At 48.6% G+C, this 18153-nt stretch overlaps 1 protein-coding gene across 3 annotated transcripts; it reads right to left on the bottom strand.

The window, feature by feature from the left end:
• Nucleotides 1–270: 270 nt before the first annotated feature.
• LOC136453610 (transcription factor LG2-like) lies at nucleotides 271–8209 on the bottom strand. 3 transcript variants are annotated; one of them, XM_066454166.1, is made up of 13 exons: nucleotides 8044–8209; nucleotides 7790–7922; nucleotides 6992–7137; nucleotides 6467–6558; nucleotides 5765–6016; nucleotides 4598–4645; nucleotides 4277–4336; nucleotides 4058–4135; nucleotides 3920–3965; nucleotides 3406–3677; nucleotides 3053–3292; nucleotides 1034–1176; nucleotides 271–836 (listed from the first exon to the last, which is right to left on the bottom strand). In XM_066454166.1, the coding sequence occupies exons 2-13, from the start codon at nucleotides 7906–7908 to the stop codon at nucleotides 746–748; spliced, it is 1587 nt and encodes a 528-aa protein (XP_066310263.1). In that variant the 5' UTR covers nucleotides 7909–7922; nucleotides 8044–8209; the 3' UTR covers nucleotides 271–745. The 3 variants fall into 3 exon arrangements, with proteins under 3 accessions (XP_066310263.1, XP_066310264.1, XP_066310265.1); XM_066454167.1 differs by having other exon boundaries at nucleotides 6467–6555; XM_066454168.1 differs by lacking the exon at nucleotides 4598–4645.
• Nucleotides 8210–18153: the final 9944 nt, after the last annotated feature.

Here is an 18153-nt window from a genome sequence, read left to right as displayed (position 1 = left end):
CACCGGTAGCTGTTGCATTGTCTTTTGTTGAACTACAGAAGATGGATTATTGTCTGTCCACGAATGCGGTATTATCCTTGGAGATAGTCTACTACCGCAAATGTGTTTGCCAAAATACTTGATTTGGAAAGGTATTTAATGGTTACTCTGTCACTCTAATTGCAATTAGGCCCTGTTTGGTTTCAAATAAGTCACCTACTTATAAGTTAAAAAATGAAAAAAGTGACTTATTTTGCCAAACACCACCAACTTATAAGTCACCTCTGCTTATAAGTTTTAAGTTGGTTCACCCCGGCTTAAAACTTATAAGTCACCCTTTTTCACGTGGAGCCCACACCTTTAATGAGCTTATAAGTCATCTACAACCAAACAAACATGACTTATAAGTCACTGGTTTTTAGTCACCTGACTTAATAAGTCACTTGACTTATGGAAACTAAACAGGGCCTTAGTCCTCTCTGGCAAGTGAGCAGCCAGAATCTTCTGCCACTGTTTTGTTTTCTCCTGCTACGCACAAAAATTCTGCGGTGCTAACCCTTCAATCAGTTCAAGAGCCATATGAACAGGTGAGCCACCCAACATCGCACCACAGCAATTCCTTCTCCCGGCCCTTTTCGCCTAGTGATGTTGCTTTCTCAGTACTTTAATGATAGAACATTACAATGCATCTCCCTCTCAAAACCTCTAATCTTTGTAACATCACCCTCGCCGCCAAAGTTTACACCCTCCAGCACCAGTTGAGACCTCAAAATCCGGTGAACTGGTTCTGCTGGTGGTGGTGCAGGGCTTGCAGTTCCGTTGCTGTGGGGCTGAGGCTCTCTGTCACGATGAAGTTGCTGTTACACGAGAAATGCATACCATTATTAGCCATGTCCATCTCTGACTTTTCCATATTATGAAATCTGAAAACAAGTGATTCTATCTTTTCAAAAACTAAGGAATACATGTAATTCAGACATGGTCAGGAACAGCCACAGTGCAGATGATCAACAAGAGAGTCTACTATTTGCAGTTGATCAAGTGTGAATCTTACTCGAGGGGACGGGAAGCCCAGAGGTTGCTGAGAGCTCTGAGGCGGCTGTAGTACTCCCCGATGGAGAGGAAGCACCGCGCAGCCTGCCGAGTGGTCAGGATCCGGCGCATCTGATGCAACGTCTGCTGCCTTAGATTGTCGGCCTGCAGTTGGAACAGCACAAACACATGAAAAGAAAGGTGAGATGTCACATTAGTGTTGTTTCTTGTCTTGGCTATGCATGCACATCTTGAATGACAGGGCATTCCCGGATCATGCAGATGCATCTATTCTACTGTCTTTCTGTCTTGTCCCAGATATATTCTAGTCTGGACAATTGCTGAAAGTTCCCATCTGCTGCTTAAGCTTTAATCTAATGAAATGTTGTTTTCAGAAAAATTTGGACTTTATATAGTGTAGCAATTTTTTCATACTGATGGTGTATTGTCCTTATCGTTTCCTTGTAGTTTTACATACTTCCAGAGCATGAAAAGAAATCTAATAGCAATAAGCAGCCTCTATCATGAAAAGAGAGAAAAAAAGGAGGGTGGTATATCATCTGTGATCGAGTTTATTGAAGTCTTTTTTTCATATGCATCATTATTGCAAGGCTTTGTGTGAAATGATTGCTCCAATCATGAATCTAGTAAATATACTCCCCCATCCTAAAATAAGTGCATTTCTATAATGTTTTGGAAACATCAACGCTACTATAAAATTACATATATATCTCTATCAAAAGTTGTTTCAATATGTAATAATTACAGTTCAGAAATAGAGAGTAGTAAAACCAACTAAAACTAGGTGGCCCATGATCTGAAGTGTACATATTCTGGAACAAATTTTAGCTGCTAAAAGTAAACTTATTTTACATCTGCCTTGTAGCAAGTTCTGTCTACAAAAGGAATCAAAGCTCAGGAAAGTTGAAAACAACCTAACAAAATGGAGGTCGCAATCAGCTTTTAACCCCCTGAGAGAGAAGATAATCCATAGAAAGGCATGATCATTTCTTTAACAACTTCTGATGGAACGGCAAGCCCCATCTTTATTTAGGCTTCTTGTTTGGCCATGGGACTGAATTTTAGGTGTCTGTGTCCTTTCCCTGACCACTATGCATGGATTGAACCTTGCAACTTTTGCAAGGCATGGAATGGAACACCATGAATGAGGCCTCTAGTAGTCTAGTATTTTGGCTGTGGGCCCTCTGTTCTGCAGAGGCACCAGCAAACAGAGAAGGGAGAGAATAAAAAGGACTTTTTTCTAAAAAAATGGAATAAAAAGGAGATGGCCGGCCCAGAGAAGACATACAAGGGGCATTATTTATGCACAGTGCCAACTGTAAGTATCCGGCCATTGACTTCCTGTAGAAAGATACAGGTGTGTACGTGTATGTACTGCCAGTACACATGTGTGGCCAGGAACAATGCCTCGCCAAATCTTCACTTAAAAAAAAGGTTCAAAGCCTTGCCCTCTTTGGTCCCTACCAACACATAGAAAACATACAATAATTGTCGCCCAGCAGCATTAGCCAGCCTGTTATTTGTTGTTTAATCACAAGCTAATTATGCGTGGTGGAAAGTGGTAATGATGCTTATCTGTTTATCTGCAGGTTTAAGCTAGCTTTCTGACAAAAGGTTGGCCTGCCTTCCACGGAGAAACAGCCTGTTCGCTTGGTTGTATTTGGCTTATAAGGCATAGCTTATCAACCAACGAATATTATTTTTTCTCACACCAAATCAGCCAATCGTACTTTCAGCCATGTCTTACCAGACGAGCCCAAACTATTAGGGCGAAAGCAGGACAGGACCCTGTAGCTTGGAGGACGAGGAACACCTGCATTGCTACTGTTACGTTGCTGTGCAGTTCTGACAGGGAAGGACTAGCGTACTTGAAAGTTTAAGCTAGCTTTTCCTCGCCGTGTAATTCTTTTTTTGGTTAAAAAAAGATTTACTGACCATGATCATGATCTACAGTACGAATACGATCTTAAGGGTGGCGGTGAATGATGCAGGAAATGGAGGAGAGTAAAAAGACGGTGACCTGTTGATAGAAGTTTTCGAGGCTGGCAAGCTTGTCAAGTGCGACGGCCATGATGTTCATGTAGTTGGGGGCGGCGGCGCCGTCGTTGAGCGTGCCGGCGGCGACTGTGTCGGCCAGGGACCGGTGCAGCTGATGCAGGCCCTGGGCGAGCGCCTCCTCCGCCTGATCCGACGACTGCTGCAGGTTGCAGATCCCGAGCAGCTGCTGCTCCGTTAGCGGGTCCAGCTGCGGTATCAGGATCTGCATGCCAAAGAAAAAGAGAAAGAGGCTCAGTACGGCGCGCGCCGCCTCTGACTGGGCGGGCTTGCACGGACGGACGCCATGGCAATGGCACGCAGTGGTACCGTACATACCTTGAGCAGCTCAGACGGGCGGAAGCCGCCCATCCAGAAGAAGCAGCGCTCGGCAGGGGTGGCCCAGGCGCCGGTGAGGAGGTGGAAGACATCGGAGCGCGCGAGCGCCGCCTTGAGCTCGAACAGCTCGTTGTAGTGCTGCATGCACTCCTCCACGATGAGTCCCAGGTTGCCGTCCAGCAACTGCGCCTGCAGCCCGGCCCGGAGCTCCGCCAGCCGCTTGCTGTCGTCGTCCAGCCACCGCGCGTACTCCATGTCGAACATGGCGGCGCCTGCATGCATGGGTACGTCGTACGGTAAAAACGGAGTTACTGGCTGGCAGGACACGTTTTTTCACGCCACTCGAGGCCGGCCGGCCGGCCATGCATCATCTCGGTGACTGCGCCTGAGCCGTGGCCTGCGGCGGCAGCTACAGCCTACAGGCCACAGCTGCTGCATGGCACGGTTAAAAAGCTCGAAGCTTTGGAGCAGTGGTACTATGAATGGAGAAAGCGGACGGCCGGTGCTGCATTACCAGAGCTCATGTCCCCGGCGGCGCTGCACCCTCCAACGAAAAGGCCCTGGACCACGGTAAACCCATGTCATATCAAAGCTCTGAATGATACGAACTTGGATCCGATGCAGACGTTTTGGAGTTCGGACTGGAACGAACCTGTGACCGTGCTCTCTGGAGCTCATGCTCGACCTGCTGAAGCCTGATCCTGCTAGTCTCGAGCTGCTGCACGTAAGCCTGCAGTGAAAGGACGAGTAGGTTACTCTCAGCAATCCCAGGACCATTCATTCATGCATGCGTTCTTTTCGCTGATTGATTGAAACAAAACAAAAATCACTGAGTTCATGGGTGGCACTGGCAGTGATTCTAGTGACGCACCTTCTTCCTCAGCCTGCTCTTCCTCGCAGCCTCTCTGTTCTGCGCCAGCCGCCGTTCCGTCTGCAAGGAAGGATTCACAGCGATTCGACTCAAATACTCGATGTTGAGTGGCAGCAAAACGAAACAGATAGATGCAGGTCCATGCAAACACCCTTTTCACTGGTTGGTTTCTGCTAGGCTTATTTAACTAGCCAACAATGTTTTCCTCTCACAACAAATCAGTACCAGCTAGTCTAAACCTAACCCAGAAACCAACCAGCGAACAAGCCGAAAGTGATGGAGTGGCCATGCATGCAAAGGGCAGAGAGCTATATATCCTACCTTGGCATCTACCAACCTGCCATCTTTTCTTGTGGATCCATGCTTCCTCTGTGCAAAGGACACCACGAAAAAGCCAGCGGAGTTAGAGCATGCGTGCACTGGTATAGTAGTATCCCCTATCCGTTCTCTTCTCCTACACATCAACACAGTGCACACCATCCATCTCGCCATCCAACTAAAGGCAACTACTACAGGGACGGCACAGAAAGAAACAAACCGCACGATGGAGCCAAAGCTCCTGTCGTCCATCGTCGACGGATGCAACAGCACCAGCGCTGCCACTGTCCATCTTCTCCAAGCACAAATACTAGCTTTTGGCTGTAGCTGTCCCCGAAAGCTCAGTGTGCCGGACAGACGCTGCTGTTGGCAGCCACGGCTCTGTTGCGGCAAGGTGCAGGGAGATAAGACGGATGGGGTTATGCTATCCATCCACCCAGCAGGGAGAGACAAAAGGGAGGTTAGGGATGACCCTGTTCATCGTTTAGCGTCCTCTCCGTAGGATTGACCAGCTGTCACTAGTCCAATCATCCAGGACTGCCTGGTTAATTTCCCCCAAGCATCAAGCAATAATGGACATGTCTGGCTTTCTATTCAGAGGCCACATGACATCTCCCGCGCAAGGAACACGCATGCATGGAGTGGAATGCCGTTGTGTTTAGAGGCAGGCCTGGCCCAGTGGGCCTCAACTATACTGTAAGATACTATGGCCATGAGGTAAGCTGCAGCAGAGTGGCTGCTGGGGTGTGGGGGTACCGTACACCACAGTGCTGGCTTTGCCGTACGTGCATCGCCTCGGCCGGCGTTGGTGTGTGTGTGTGTGACATGAAAGAACAGCATGTTTCGTACCACAGTGCGTACCGCGAGTTTTTCAACGATTCGACAGCAATATTCTGAAGAGACTGGTGAGTCGTGTTGGATTGGAGCTCTTCTCTCTCGGCGGCTGTAGGTTGGATGGAGCTGGGGTACTGGAACTAGCCGTCTACTCTACCTAGTAGGACTGTAGGAGGGGACGCTAGTACTACGGACGGGTGCATGCTGTGCCAGGAAAAGCCGAAGGGTGTGGCGCTGCGGTGCGCTGTGCTGTGGTGTGGTGCACTGGACACACTGGTGCGGCAGGGCAGGGCCAGCCGGCCAGGGCAAGTCAGGCAGAGGAGGACGCAGTAGTACCTTGTCATGGTCTCCCCCTCCGTCTCCGTGCAGCTGCAGCGGGAGCGGGTGGTGCTGCTGAAAGCTCGGCGGGGCGGCAGCAGCGGGCGCAGCGGCGAGGCCTGGCTTGTAGCTGTAATCATCAGTGGTCACCATCATGACCTCCTGCCGCGGCGCAGAGGAGGCTGGGGACACCAGCTCCATCTGAGACATTATTGTAGTCTTCTGAGCTGAGCTCGAGTCAGTGGTGCTCCCTACTGACTGCGAATTCCCCTGTTCAGCAATTACACAGCAACAGTGAGCGGCGGGTAAAAGGATTTATTATATTATGCCATGTCTGCTGCTAGCTAGTGCTGCTGCGGTAAAATCAAAAAACCGATTGGCAGCCAACAATTAACGGGCATCGCTCGCTCTCTGCCTCTCTCTCGTCTTCATCCTCTTTTACCACCCCTGGCTCGGCTCGGCTCGGCTCGCCTCGCCTCGCCTCCTCGTGGCTGCTGGCTGCAGCCTGCAGGTGCAGACCACATACAGAGAGCGAATCGCCAAAGAAACAGCCACATCTTTTCTTGGGTTCAGCGACGATCACGAGCCAGAGCCCACAGGAGAGCGAGAGGAGACGACGAGAGAAGCGAGGCGATGAGTGAATGAATGCGTGCGTGCATGCTGCATGCATGAATCACAGTGATCATGGGAGATTGGGAGGAGAGGAGGCGGGGCCTTTACACTGTGTAGCTGCTGTCGATGCCTCATTGGCCACGAAGGGAAGATCTCTAGCGTGGGGGGCCTGCCGGCGCCCGCGAGATATCCTGCCGCTGCTGCATGCATACATACAAAGAGAATTAACACGGGGGCCTTACCGAGTGTCGATTCCTTCCCTGTTCATGCATCTCTCTCTCCTCTCCCTCTCTCCATCCTCCTCCATGAGCTTGCACAGAAAGAGAGGGAGAGAGGAGAGGAGCTAAGGCTAGAGGAATGCAAACAGTAGGCGAGGAGAGTAAACGAGATCTTTCCATGATTGTGGCATCGGCATCGGGGCATCTCACCACTATATGCAGGTGCAGCTGCTGCATATGCACACTGTTTGCATAGGAATGGAAACCGGCAGGAACACAAAAGGCGAGGCATGTCTCTCCCTGTGCGGCGCTGTGCCCGTGCGCAGCCGAGCAAGAAACGAACGCGCCTTTTTGGCAAGTAGAGCCCAGGTCTGGACTCCGGAGACAGAACGAAGACGAAGAAAAAAAAGCTTACACTTCGCCTGCGCGACGTCGTTCTTGATGATCACGCCGGGATCGACGCCGCCGGCGTTGACAGCGCCGCCTCCGCCATGGATGAGGGCCTCCTCCAGCTCCCCGAACCCGAAGTAGGCAGCGGCTGCGGCCGCAGGCTGGAAGTCCCTGCCCAAGCAGTTAGGGCACACAGAACCCATCAGTCATCGCCCGCCCGGCCCCCTAAGCTTTAGCCCGCGACAGGCGAGGCGAAGGCGAAGCTAGTAGCAGATAAAAACTTTTCAAGAATGGAAAGGCCGAGACTGCGTAAAGCACGAGGCTTGTTGTAGCTGTGGATGTGGCTGGGGCGGCAGGCAGCAGATAAGGATGACAAGCCCAAAAGATGGTGCCGATCGATCTCGGTGCCCAAACAAATCACTCGCACTCGCAGGATTATTCAGGCCTTGAGCATTAAGAAAAAATTTGGTGCGTGGGCAGAGGTGTAATCCAACCAAAGTGGCACGGCATAAGCTTGTGGAATCGGTCTGTTATAAAGACGGATAAAAGGAGGGCGAAAAATACTTTAAACAAGTTGCGCACTCAAACATTTGAAAACACGGCAAGTGCTGGGAGCGGAGCGAGCTAGTTGCGAGTCTTGCGACGCGGAAAAGGTTGCAGGCAGCGGCAGAGCTCTGGTGGTCTTGCATGCGGCCGGTGGCTTCTTGGAATTGGGTTGGGTGAGGCGAGGTAGAAGACGACTGACAGATGGATCAAAGACAAACCGCGAAGTAACAAGTTGAGGGAAGAGAGAGAGAGAGAGAGAGAGGCTGAGAGGCAGTACAGGAAGCAGGTCGGCGGTGCAGCGGCGGTGGCGTGGGCTTGGACTCCATACGCGATCGCCTGGTTGAGAGGCAGCGCTGCCCTCTCCATCCTCCAAGAACTCTCCTCTCCTTGCACCATGGCCAGTGCTAGCTCTACGACCAACAAGGGACCAGCAGGAAGAGCTGTGAGCGGTGGCGATGGACAATATAAAAGAGAAGAAGGGAAGCAGACTGGCAGAGAGCAAGAGAAAGGAGATAGATGCTGCGTGCATACCATCCTTCTAGCAAAAGCATGCAAGCACAGAAGAGAGGAGAGCCCTCCTCTTTGTTTGTTTCTCTTCTCAGCTCTCCTCTCACACACTGCTTTCCCTTGTTTGAAGCACTGGCGAATTGAATCAACCTTGGAGTTTCATTCACTGTACTGCAAAGAAGATCTTGTCCTTTTGAACACGTCCTGCCGTCTCTTTTTTTTCACAGGCTTGTAACAGCTAGCTGTTGGGGACGGAGGGGAGATGCAGAGGGAAGGAGGGAGAGAGATGCAGAGAGAGCCGAGAGGGGTGGTAGGGCTTTTCTGTCAGCATTTCTGTCTCCTACTCCACTCCTTGTAACCACCTTTCACCTCTCATTGGCCGCCTTCTGAGACGGCAAGTACTCAACAAAAGGAGCATTGAATAGAGAGAAGATAGGCAGGGAAGAAAGGGGGGAAAAGAAAAGAGAATAGAGGGAGAAAGGAACACAAGCTTAAAAAGAAGGGGGTTGGGGGGCTTGAGAAGTTGGTCTACACTTCCATCCATCTCCTCTTCTCCTATCATGCGTGTTAAGAAGAGCGGATCAGAGAGGGAGGAAACGTTGCTAGGACTAGGAGAGACAGGGAAGTCGATTAGATTCGTCAAACTCTATGCCCTCACTCCATAATACATGCATGCATCTATAATTGCCACAAGCAACTATAGCTTTGTTTAGTCAGAAGCCAACCCTAACCAAAGCACCACAAAAATATGATATGGATACAACCTACAGTGTGAAAATATAAAATCCTAGGGGTATGGAACATACATAATTCTAGTAGGTGCTTGGAAATGGGCGTGTTTGGGATTATCCCTGTCTGCATGGGTCAACATCAGTGCATTGTCATTCACCAAATATTAAAAACGGTATTTCCTCAGGAAATTAATTCTTGGAGAAGCCCTCACTCTGGACTCTTGGCTGCCATCCCCCCCTCCTGAATCATGAGGTTATCCAGCCTGTTCGTTTCGGCTGGATTGCTCATATCTGGCTTATAATCCATGGTTTGAACATTATTTTTCTCTCACGCCAAACCAGTCAACAGTACTTTCAGTCATGGCTTATAAGCCAATCCAGCCGAAAACGAATAGGCTGATCGTGGATAAAATGCAGATATGGATCACACTAAACACATTGTGTGAGTTCTGGCCAAGTTACTGACTGGTCATTAGTGCCTAATCCTTTGCCTAAGTAGGGCCTCAAGCGCATCATAAACTACTCCAAAAGAAGTTGCATTTATACTCGCTGGCCAACTCCTCAGGTCACTTCACCAAATTGCTTAGGACCCGTTTGGAGGAGCTCCTAGAGGCTCCGGCTCCGACTTTTCATGCACTGTAGCACAGAGCCGGCGGAGCTCGAAATTGTGGCTTCGCCGGCTCCTCCTCTTTTCGGCTTCTTTTCAGTTCATTTTGCGCCTTGATTTCCGAAACGGCTCCTGCTACATTGTTGCTACAGTACCTCGAGGTGAGGAGCCGGAGCCGCCAGGAGCAGCGCCAAACGGGTCCTTAATAATCCATGCATGATCCGCAAAAGCCAAACCAAGCTCATTCTTCTCTCACTACCAGCAGTAGTTTCTTTATCACCTGTTTCTCTCCCTAGCAAGTCTTTGTTCAACCGGGTTCGGTCAAGGCCGGGCCTGTTTGGAACGCAGGAATCAAAAACACGGGAATCGGAAAAAAACGTAGGAATGGGGTGAGTGTGTAGTGGTAAAACAGAGGAAAGAAAAAACGTGGGAAATAACTATAGAAGGGGTGTTTGGAACACATGAATCTATAACATAGGAAAAACGCAGGAAATAACATTATTTTTTGTTTCTTTTCTCTTGCTCTCTCGGCTTTGCCTCGGGCTTCCGCCAAAACTTCAACTTGGGCTGGATTCTTTTATTCCTACGTTTTATGGACAGATGCCTTCCTTTCGAATGGAGAGCTGTGTTCCTAAGTTCCAAACGCATCTACAGTGTTCCTTTCCATAGGAATGCCAATCCTCCACAGTTCCTTTAGAAATCCTCCATTCCAAACATGGCCTTAAGCTAGAAAAGGCTTACCTGTTCATGTGCCGAATGCCAGACTCTTCAGGGAATCATTGAACAGTACGTACGGAGAAAGGGCCGCAGGAGGGGAAAAAATACTATACTGTACAGTGTTACCCCAGCCAGTGCCAGTAGAAGGTCGCCGGTCTAATTCGTTGTTCAGAGATTCGGTAGATTTTGCAAATCTTTTGGCAAGAATAGGCCTGCGCTGTACAGTCTCGTCTCCAGTTTTTTTCCTTTTTTTATTGGGCAGAGAACATTGGGGAATCAGCAAGTGAGCTACACGCAAGAAGAGGGGAGATGGACATGAAGTTCTGGCGAATCGTTCTCTGCCGTGTGCCGTCCAACAATGGCAAATTACAAGAGCGAAAACGAGAGATGGTAATTTTCAGTTATTATATATATGACATCACAGTTCGCAGCGACATCATAGTCTTGGATTGCACCACTTACATCTCGTTCTTTGTCTCCTAAATTTCCCTGGAACCTTTTTGTTTTGACATGACTTGCCAGTTGGAATTTCACGCTCAGTGGCCGGAATATGGATTAATCCAAATGCTTCCACGGCTTGCATCCTCTCTTTTTTATTTTTTCATCCACTAGACTTTGAGAGGGAAAAGAAAGATTTTGTGCTAGTGTGTTACTGGCTGATGCCAATGCCACTACGAAATTCTCGCCTCTAAACTTGTATAGCAAAGCAACTGCCGCAGAAAAAGTCAACAGTTTGAACTTTCAGATCAACACTGTGAGTTGTCTCATCATATTTTATGGAACAGGTGACAGGTCAACAGGGGAGGGGGGATCATATTTCAATAGAACGATTAGCATGAGATTCTCGTAATAGCAGCCAACGGATTAGTTTAGCAACGGTGTCGGTGCAAAAAGTGACCAATAAGTAAATATTTGTCGTTTTACCGTACGTTGTGATCGGATGTGGCCTACCCTCAATGACATAGGGTTTATACTGGTTCAGGCTACGTCCCCTACATCCAGTTTGAGTCGGTCGGTGACTTTATTCCTGAGTCCAGGTACTCGAAGTTTACTGTGGGGTTACAAACGAATGGGAATAAGATAGGGGTGTTAGAGGTCCGATCGGACTCTGGACTGAAGGGCTAAGAGTGACGGGAGCTCCTACGTGCGTTAAATATCGGAACGTACGCTCTATGTAGCTTTAGAGTTCTAGAGCCGTGGAGCTGTTCGAGTGCTCAGAACGTCTAAAGCTAGTAGAGAGAGAGAGAGAGGGAATGACCGTCTTTTTTGGAGAGGGCGCATCCCCTTTTATAGATGAAGGGGACGGCCTTACAAGTTCAAGAGAGAGAGAGAGAGTGTGTCCTAGTCTTGTTGCCCACGCCGTCGGGTACAAGACAGTTTGTCGGCGTCCACAATACTGTTGACACCTAGATGCATGTGGCAGGCTCTATCGTGTTCTTCTGGTATGGCAAATGTCGGCGCCTACCATAATGTAGGATAAATGTCGGTGCCTACAACACTGTTTATGTTCTGACATGTCTAGAAGGCTGTAAAGTACCCTTCTGGCATGGCCCGACAGTACTGCCCCGCAGGTGTGTAGGGTACGGTCCTCGGTATTGCGGTTGACTTGAGCGCCTTACCTTATCTGCTCCGCCTGATTTCTTGGGTCCTCACTGAGCGGACGTCCTCGGCCGGTCGTTCCCAGTCGGCTCCGACCACGTCGGTCGGAGAAGGGCCGTAAGCAGAGGTTCGGTGTATTCTCGGTCGGAGAAGTGGGTCGGAGTCAGAAGCGAGCATCGTCCCCTCCTTGGCCAGGCTATAGCACCTCTGGTGTTTTAAGCACTAAAATATGCCATGGCGTCATATGCATTACACATCATTCTTGTCTTAGTGAAAACTTTGATATGCATTCACTAAAATAAGTTTACTTTTATGATTATATGTGTTGATTTGTATAGATGAATCAAGTTCATAACCTTAGTGTTAAATTTGAATCCCAAAACCTTAATTTCCAGCATTTAAATTCTACCCTGGAAAATCTAATTCAAAATCTAAGCACATTTTGGGGTTGAGCCTAAAAGAAAAAGTGTAGAGCTTGTCAATGTGTACAAAGTTGGTTTTAGAGTTTTCAAAGTTGTTATATAAAATTTGAAGTAATTTGAAAGGGGGTAAATTCTTAAAGTGTCCCCTTTTGATTTCAAACTTACATTTTCAAATCTAGATAGAATTTGGGTATAGTTATTAAAGCAAAGTTGTAGAACTTTGAATTTGGAACAACTTTTATTTTTGAAGATTTTTGAGTTTCCATACAAATTTGAGAGTAATTTGAGAAATGAAGCGAATGGCAATTCGGTAAATACCTTGAACAGTGCAAGCAGGCACACTCATTGTCGGCGAGCTTCCACCGGCTTCCACGCGCGTCTGCGAGCGCCACCTCCAGCTTCGACGTGTTTGTGTTGCCGTAACGTGTCAAGCGCACCTCTCACCGCCGCTCTTCGCTCGCCGATAAGACTGATAAGCTTCCTCCTATCGCCCTCTCCTTCCTCTATTTTTCTTGTCATCGTCGTCCTGATCCGTCAAGCTCACGCCGGAGTCACAGAGCTCCCCCAGCCTCAATTGAGCATGTCACCGCTCCGCCTGAATTCGCCGGGAGACGCTGCGCGTCGTCTTTCTTCTTCGCAACCGGCCGCAACGCTGCCGACCTCGTCTCTCCGTGGCCAGCACTCTACGGTGCGTCTCTGCCCTTGCTTAGCATAGCTCCATCTTCTCCGTGTTGTCGTGATGCTCTGTGTCTTGTTGGTTGATCTGTTCATCCACTACAGCCACCGGAACGTCGTGCTTGCCATTGCCGCCGTCGCCATCAACGCTGACAGACGCGCCCTTTGTTGCTCGCAGTCAACCAAGCGCTCTAGCCCGATATAGGTGAGCCTCTGCTGCTATTCGAGTAGTTAAATGAAGCTCTAGCGAACTCTAGCATCTAGAATGCCATCGCGCCGCCATGCACGGCTCGGCCAAGCCGCCATGGCCAGCGTCGAGCTTGGACCAAGCCGTACTTGGTTCAACTAGTACCACCAACCGACGCGCCGTGAGGTGGGGAACATGATGGTACCCTCGCCGTCGCCGGCAACCTCACCGGCGGCGAGATATCAATGGTCAAACCCGCGGTCATCGCTGTTGAGCGTGGGGGTACTGTGCCGACATGGGTGACCCACATGTCAGTGGCCGTTTAAATGAAAATGAATTTTTCTATTTTGCATAAATGGTTAAATAGTGTTGTGATTTGTTTATTTTGTGTAGAAATAAATAGAGCTCCAACAATTATGAAAATTTTTGTGTGACCTCTCTGAGATGTGAACTATTTAGGAAAAATATTAAATGTTACTTTTCAGTACATTTTGAATGTGATAAAAATTGCTCAATGTAATTAATAAATGGGATTCCATGATTTTTCTAGGCTTAAATAATTATCCAAAAATTATGAAAATTATTTTTCCACTTAGTTATCATGTTATGAGTCTTCACAAAAATTTGGAGCTCATTTGGAAAAGGTTGATTTATTTCATAATTTTGAATTAATTAATTAATTAATTAAAATAGATAGTAAACCTTAATGACTTAAGTTTTGTTTGAATTTGGGATTGAGTGATGACCTCGGGTCATTAGCATAAAATGATCCTTGGCACTTTAAATAAGTGGTTGAGTTTATGATCAAGTTGTGATTAAGAAAGGTTAATCTAAGTAAACCCTAGAGAAGGTTTATTTAGTTGTTAGTTTGTAACTATATCGCGAAGGAAATTTGTATTCAAGCTATTAACTTTTGCATCCATCGTCAAGCATCATGCTTTATATTTCGCATTATATTAAACATGGCATTATTACCATGTATAGTGAACGAAAGTGAGAACGTGGTAGCCAATCAAGTTGTTGAGGAAGTCAACCCACCTGTTGAGGTCGGGTTTGATATCTATGGAACATCTCTAGAACCTGACTATTCCGACAATCAAGGCAAGCCCCGGATGCATTTAAACATACCTTGTGTTTTACAAATTATATCGCTTTTGTTTTTAAATGTTGCATTAAGTGATTATGAGTTGAGTGGAACCTAATTGGTGCATTACCAACCTTGTTTTTCTATATCAACCTTATTACCAGTTTCAATTCAAGAATGTCTAATTATGCTTAGCCATGCTTAGACCGATAAAAGTCGGGTGATTACCTGTTACCTGTGAGATATAAATGGATTTTTGGATACGATTGGTTATTTATGTTATCATGAGATATAATTGTGGAGTAACAAATCTAGACCGGGCGGACTCACTGTATGAGAGCCACAAGACATGAATGTCTTGTGAGCGGGTTCTTTCCGTCTGTGTCGGTTAAGAACCATCCGTTGTTGAATTGCATGAGGTGAGACTTTATAGTACTAGACACATACTCCGGTAAACCTAGACTCGGCTATTCTATTACAAGAATGGCTACTCACGCACTGAGAGTGAAGAGATAGCGAGAGTAGCGTGTACCCACGTGGCAATGGGCTAGATTGGTAGAGTAATGTGCTCTCAGGTGGCGCAAACCCGTTCTTGTTTTACAGAATCTGAGGGTAGGTTGGTATATGTAGGTCAGAGACCTGTATATGTTATGTGGTTGGGAACCCCCAGCTGGGTTATAATCGGTTCGAATCATCATTGCTCCTCGGTTATGGAGACTCAACTCACTGTTCATCATCGTAGTTAACAAATGAAACTTGAGTAGGATTTGAGAAAGAGTTTGATATGAAGTTCATGATCTCAATATGGATCATGTCAGCTTCATATATGATCTGTATGAAGATCTAAATGTTGAAAGAAAGAATCTTATTAGAGAGCTTTTACGCAAAAGAACTTTGATTCTTGCTAAAGCCTTACCTTGAATCCCCGAGCCCGCATTCCTGAGTTTTCTCCATTTTTACGTCGGTTAAGTCTTGTTGAGTACTTTGTACTCAGGGTTCTTTAACCCTTGTTGCAGGTGAGCCTCATGAGCAGGTCTGCTTTGGACCGTGCTGCATGATGGTTGTTCAAATTGAAGATGACAAGTAAATGTGTGGCCCTTGGGCAGGGCACTTTATTTGTGTGTTTTGTTTTATGTTACTAAAACTACTCCACTACTATGGTTTGTAATAATAATTGTACTTAGTTTGTAAGACTTGAAACAACTATTTTGTAACTAAGTATTGTAAGACTTCCGCTATGTCACTCTGATGTAAATTACTAAATAAACTGGTGTAATACTACAATGACTCTGTAATGGATCCTGCTCGAAAGAAATCATGGATGATTCAGGTTTCCTGAGGACACCCGACAGGCTTCTTAAGTTACCAGGAACATATGCATAGTCGTCAAGGGTCATTGGACAACGACAGGTGCATGTGGGCCCTATAATTTAGGAGGTTCTACCACACAGGCCTTCTGGTCGGAGAAGCGGGTCAGAGTCGAAAGCGAGCGTCGTACCCTCCTTGGCCAGGCCTTCCGGTCGGAGACTGGATCACTCTTCCGGCCTATCGTTAGGTATCTGGGCCGGCCCAGGAGTTGTGTGTCATTCGTAATGTCGTCTACCGGGCCGAGCTCTTGCTGGGAAGCGGGCGCATTAGGGACCCCGGGTTTATAAACCCGACAAAAGCCACCGAGCCCCCGGGCGATTTAGGTAGAATATTCTGGGGGATTTTTTGTTTTGCCAGCGGGTGCGTGCGAGCACACCCGATGGGTGTAGCCCCTGAGCCCCTGGACAATTTGGGTAGAATCGTCTGGGGGATTTTTCAACTTGGCAGAGGGTGCACGCGAGCGTACCCAGTGGGTGTAGCCCCCGAGCCTGCATCCAACTGGTGAGTTGGTTGGAGGCTGAGTATCTTGGTATTCTTTCCTAGGGCCACAGACTCCTGTGTTTCTATCGTTTGGGGTGTTTGTCCGTGTTTGTCCCACCCGCGACCTACGCGGTCGGTTGATTTCTCGAGTCGGCATCGGGCGACCTGAGCCCCTAAGCCCCGTTGGGTTCGGTAGGGGTTGGTCTAGTTCTATACATTATCCCATCCACGGTTTCCGCAATCGGAGGGGCTGAGCTAACATCGCTTGCCTCGATGGCTCGAGTGACACGCTCGGTGAGCTCACTAACGGGCACGTTCAAGCAGACTCTAGGTCTGTCGTTAGTAACGGGGTCAGCATAGCCCTCATGTGGCATTCCACTGCTCCTTAACCTGCCTCCCTGTAGATGCCCGGGTCGTTCCGAAGACCGACTCAGGTGGCCCGCTGGCCTCCCCTCGATGGAGATTCTGTGGGTATGGCTCGAGGTTAGGATCGAACAAGAAGGACGAGATAACCCTGTCTGCTTCTGAGCATATCGGGCGTGGGCCGCTAGGGCTCATCTGTGTTTTCTTTCCTAGTTCTGTTTGATGCGAGGCGGCCTCAAGCCCTCCGCAGGCCGGCCTTTGAACCCCGGTCGGTCGTTGCTCATGTTGAATGAGGCAACTACCGCTTCGTGACGCAACATGAAACGTTGTGATGCATTAATTGGATATGCGATGCTTTGGATGTATGGGATGAATGAATGTGTGAATGCGTGTATGAGAAAGGATGAATAAATGATCATGCATCAGAAAATAAAGTAAGAAGGTTTGGTAAAGATACCTTGATGACTCGAGTGATGGGTTTGAGGAGCTCTTATCGGATATGTCCGAATGGGATTCATGTTCATCGTTCGTGATGGAGTTGGCGTAGCCCGTATGGGGCATCCCACTGCCCCTTACCTATCTCTCGGCAGTCGCCTGAGCCATCCAATTGACTCAGGTAGCCCATTGGTCTCTCCTCAATAGAGATCCTATCGGTGGGCCCTTCTAAACCCTGCCTAGGAAGGCGGAGGGTCATTTGCATGCGATTGTGCCTTATTTCCTATGCCTAGGTTGTGGTAGTGGTGGGCCCAACCCAGGCCATGTCCCGCTTTAATCGGGTGACGTTTCGTTTAGGTAGGGTGCATCCCATCAGTCAGGACGCGTCCCATCGCATGCCTATTTGCATTTAAATAGGGGAAGGGAGAGGGTTTTCCTCCCATTCCTTTGCCTTTCTCCATCTGTCGCCTCTCCTCCTCCTTCGTTCTTGCCAAGCGCATTCATACACCGTGGCGGTTTCTAAGAGAGAGGATAAAGCGAGGGAGAGGAGAACTCATAGATCCGTTCGTGAGTCCGAAGCACGATGTCGAACTAGAGGCCATCCAACGTAGATGAGGCGGTGCTGGCCGCCTTCATCGAGAAGGGGCTGCTTCCATCGAAGGAGGTGGTGCGCTGGAGGGCTCCTACGCTAGGGGAAGCCATTCCGCGACCTCGGGCCGATGAGGTTGTCTCCTTCCTTGCCTTCCATGAGCACAGGCTAGGATATCCCACGCACTGGTTCTTGCGTGGGCTCCTCAACGACTGGGGCCTGGAGCTGCAGCACCTCAATCTGACTGGGCTGCTGCACATTGCCAGGTTCATCACCGTCTACGAGGCCTTCCTCGGGATAGAGCCGCACGTGGATCTATTCCAACAGATCTTCACCGGGAGAGCCTTGTTAGAGGGGAAGCCACCCAGGACCACACCGGTTGGGGGCTTCGCCTTGCAGAAGAAGCCAAGGCCATCGGGTCCTACCCCACATACTCCCCCTACAACTCCAATCAGCGGTGGCATGGGGAGTGGTTCTACATTAGGAACCCAGCGGAGGCGTCGTTCCCACCGTTCACCAAAAGAAGGCTGGAGAAGAAGGAGAGCTGATCGTGGGGTCCCTCTAGTCGATAGAACAAACTGGAGGTCATCGAGGAGAAGCTCTAGAAGCTGGTGCAGCATGACCTCGATGGGCGGCGGGTGTTCCACACCTTCTTCTACCATCGAGTCACCCCACTGACGGAGAGGAGGCGGCCGATGTGGAACTACTCTGGCCCAATAGATCCTGACCACGCGTTGTCGGAGGAGTTGGCGAAGGATGAGGTCTAGAGCCAACTCAACTGGGTGCTGCAACTGAGGGATAAGGAGTCCCTCGAAGGAAAGCCCGGACCTATCCATGCCGCGAAGCTATCTAATTTGGTACGCTCACCTCTCCTTAT

This window comes from Miscanthus floridulus, chromosome 5 (genome assembly GCF_019320115.1).
Source record: "Miscanthus floridulus cultivar M001 chromosome 5, ASM1932011v1, whole genome shotgun sequence".
In the NCBI taxonomy this organism is placed as follows: Eukaryota; Viridiplantae; Streptophyta; class Magnoliopsida; order Poales; family Poaceae; genus Miscanthus; species Miscanthus floridulus.
The sequence above is the reverse complement of the archived record's forward strand: the minus strand, read 5'-3'. Positions and strand labels throughout refer to the sequence as shown.

What these genes read in the sequence shown, in the direction of transcription:
- LOC136453610 (XM_066454166.1), bottom strand. Translation starts at nt 7,908, where the DNA reads ATGGTGCAAGGAGAGGAGAGTTCTTGGAGGATGGAGAGGGCAGCGCTG. An exon ending in GCAGGTTGGTAGATGCCAAG is followed by an intron (nt 4,337 to 4,597) that starts GTAGGATATATA and finishes CCTTCCTTGCAG; the next exon opens with ACGGAACGGCGGCTGGCGCA. An exon ending in TCGAAAACTTCTATCAACAG is followed by an intron (nt 1,177 to 3,052) that starts GTCACCGTCTTT and finishes TTCCAACTGCAG; the next exon opens with GCCGACAATCTAAGGCAGCA.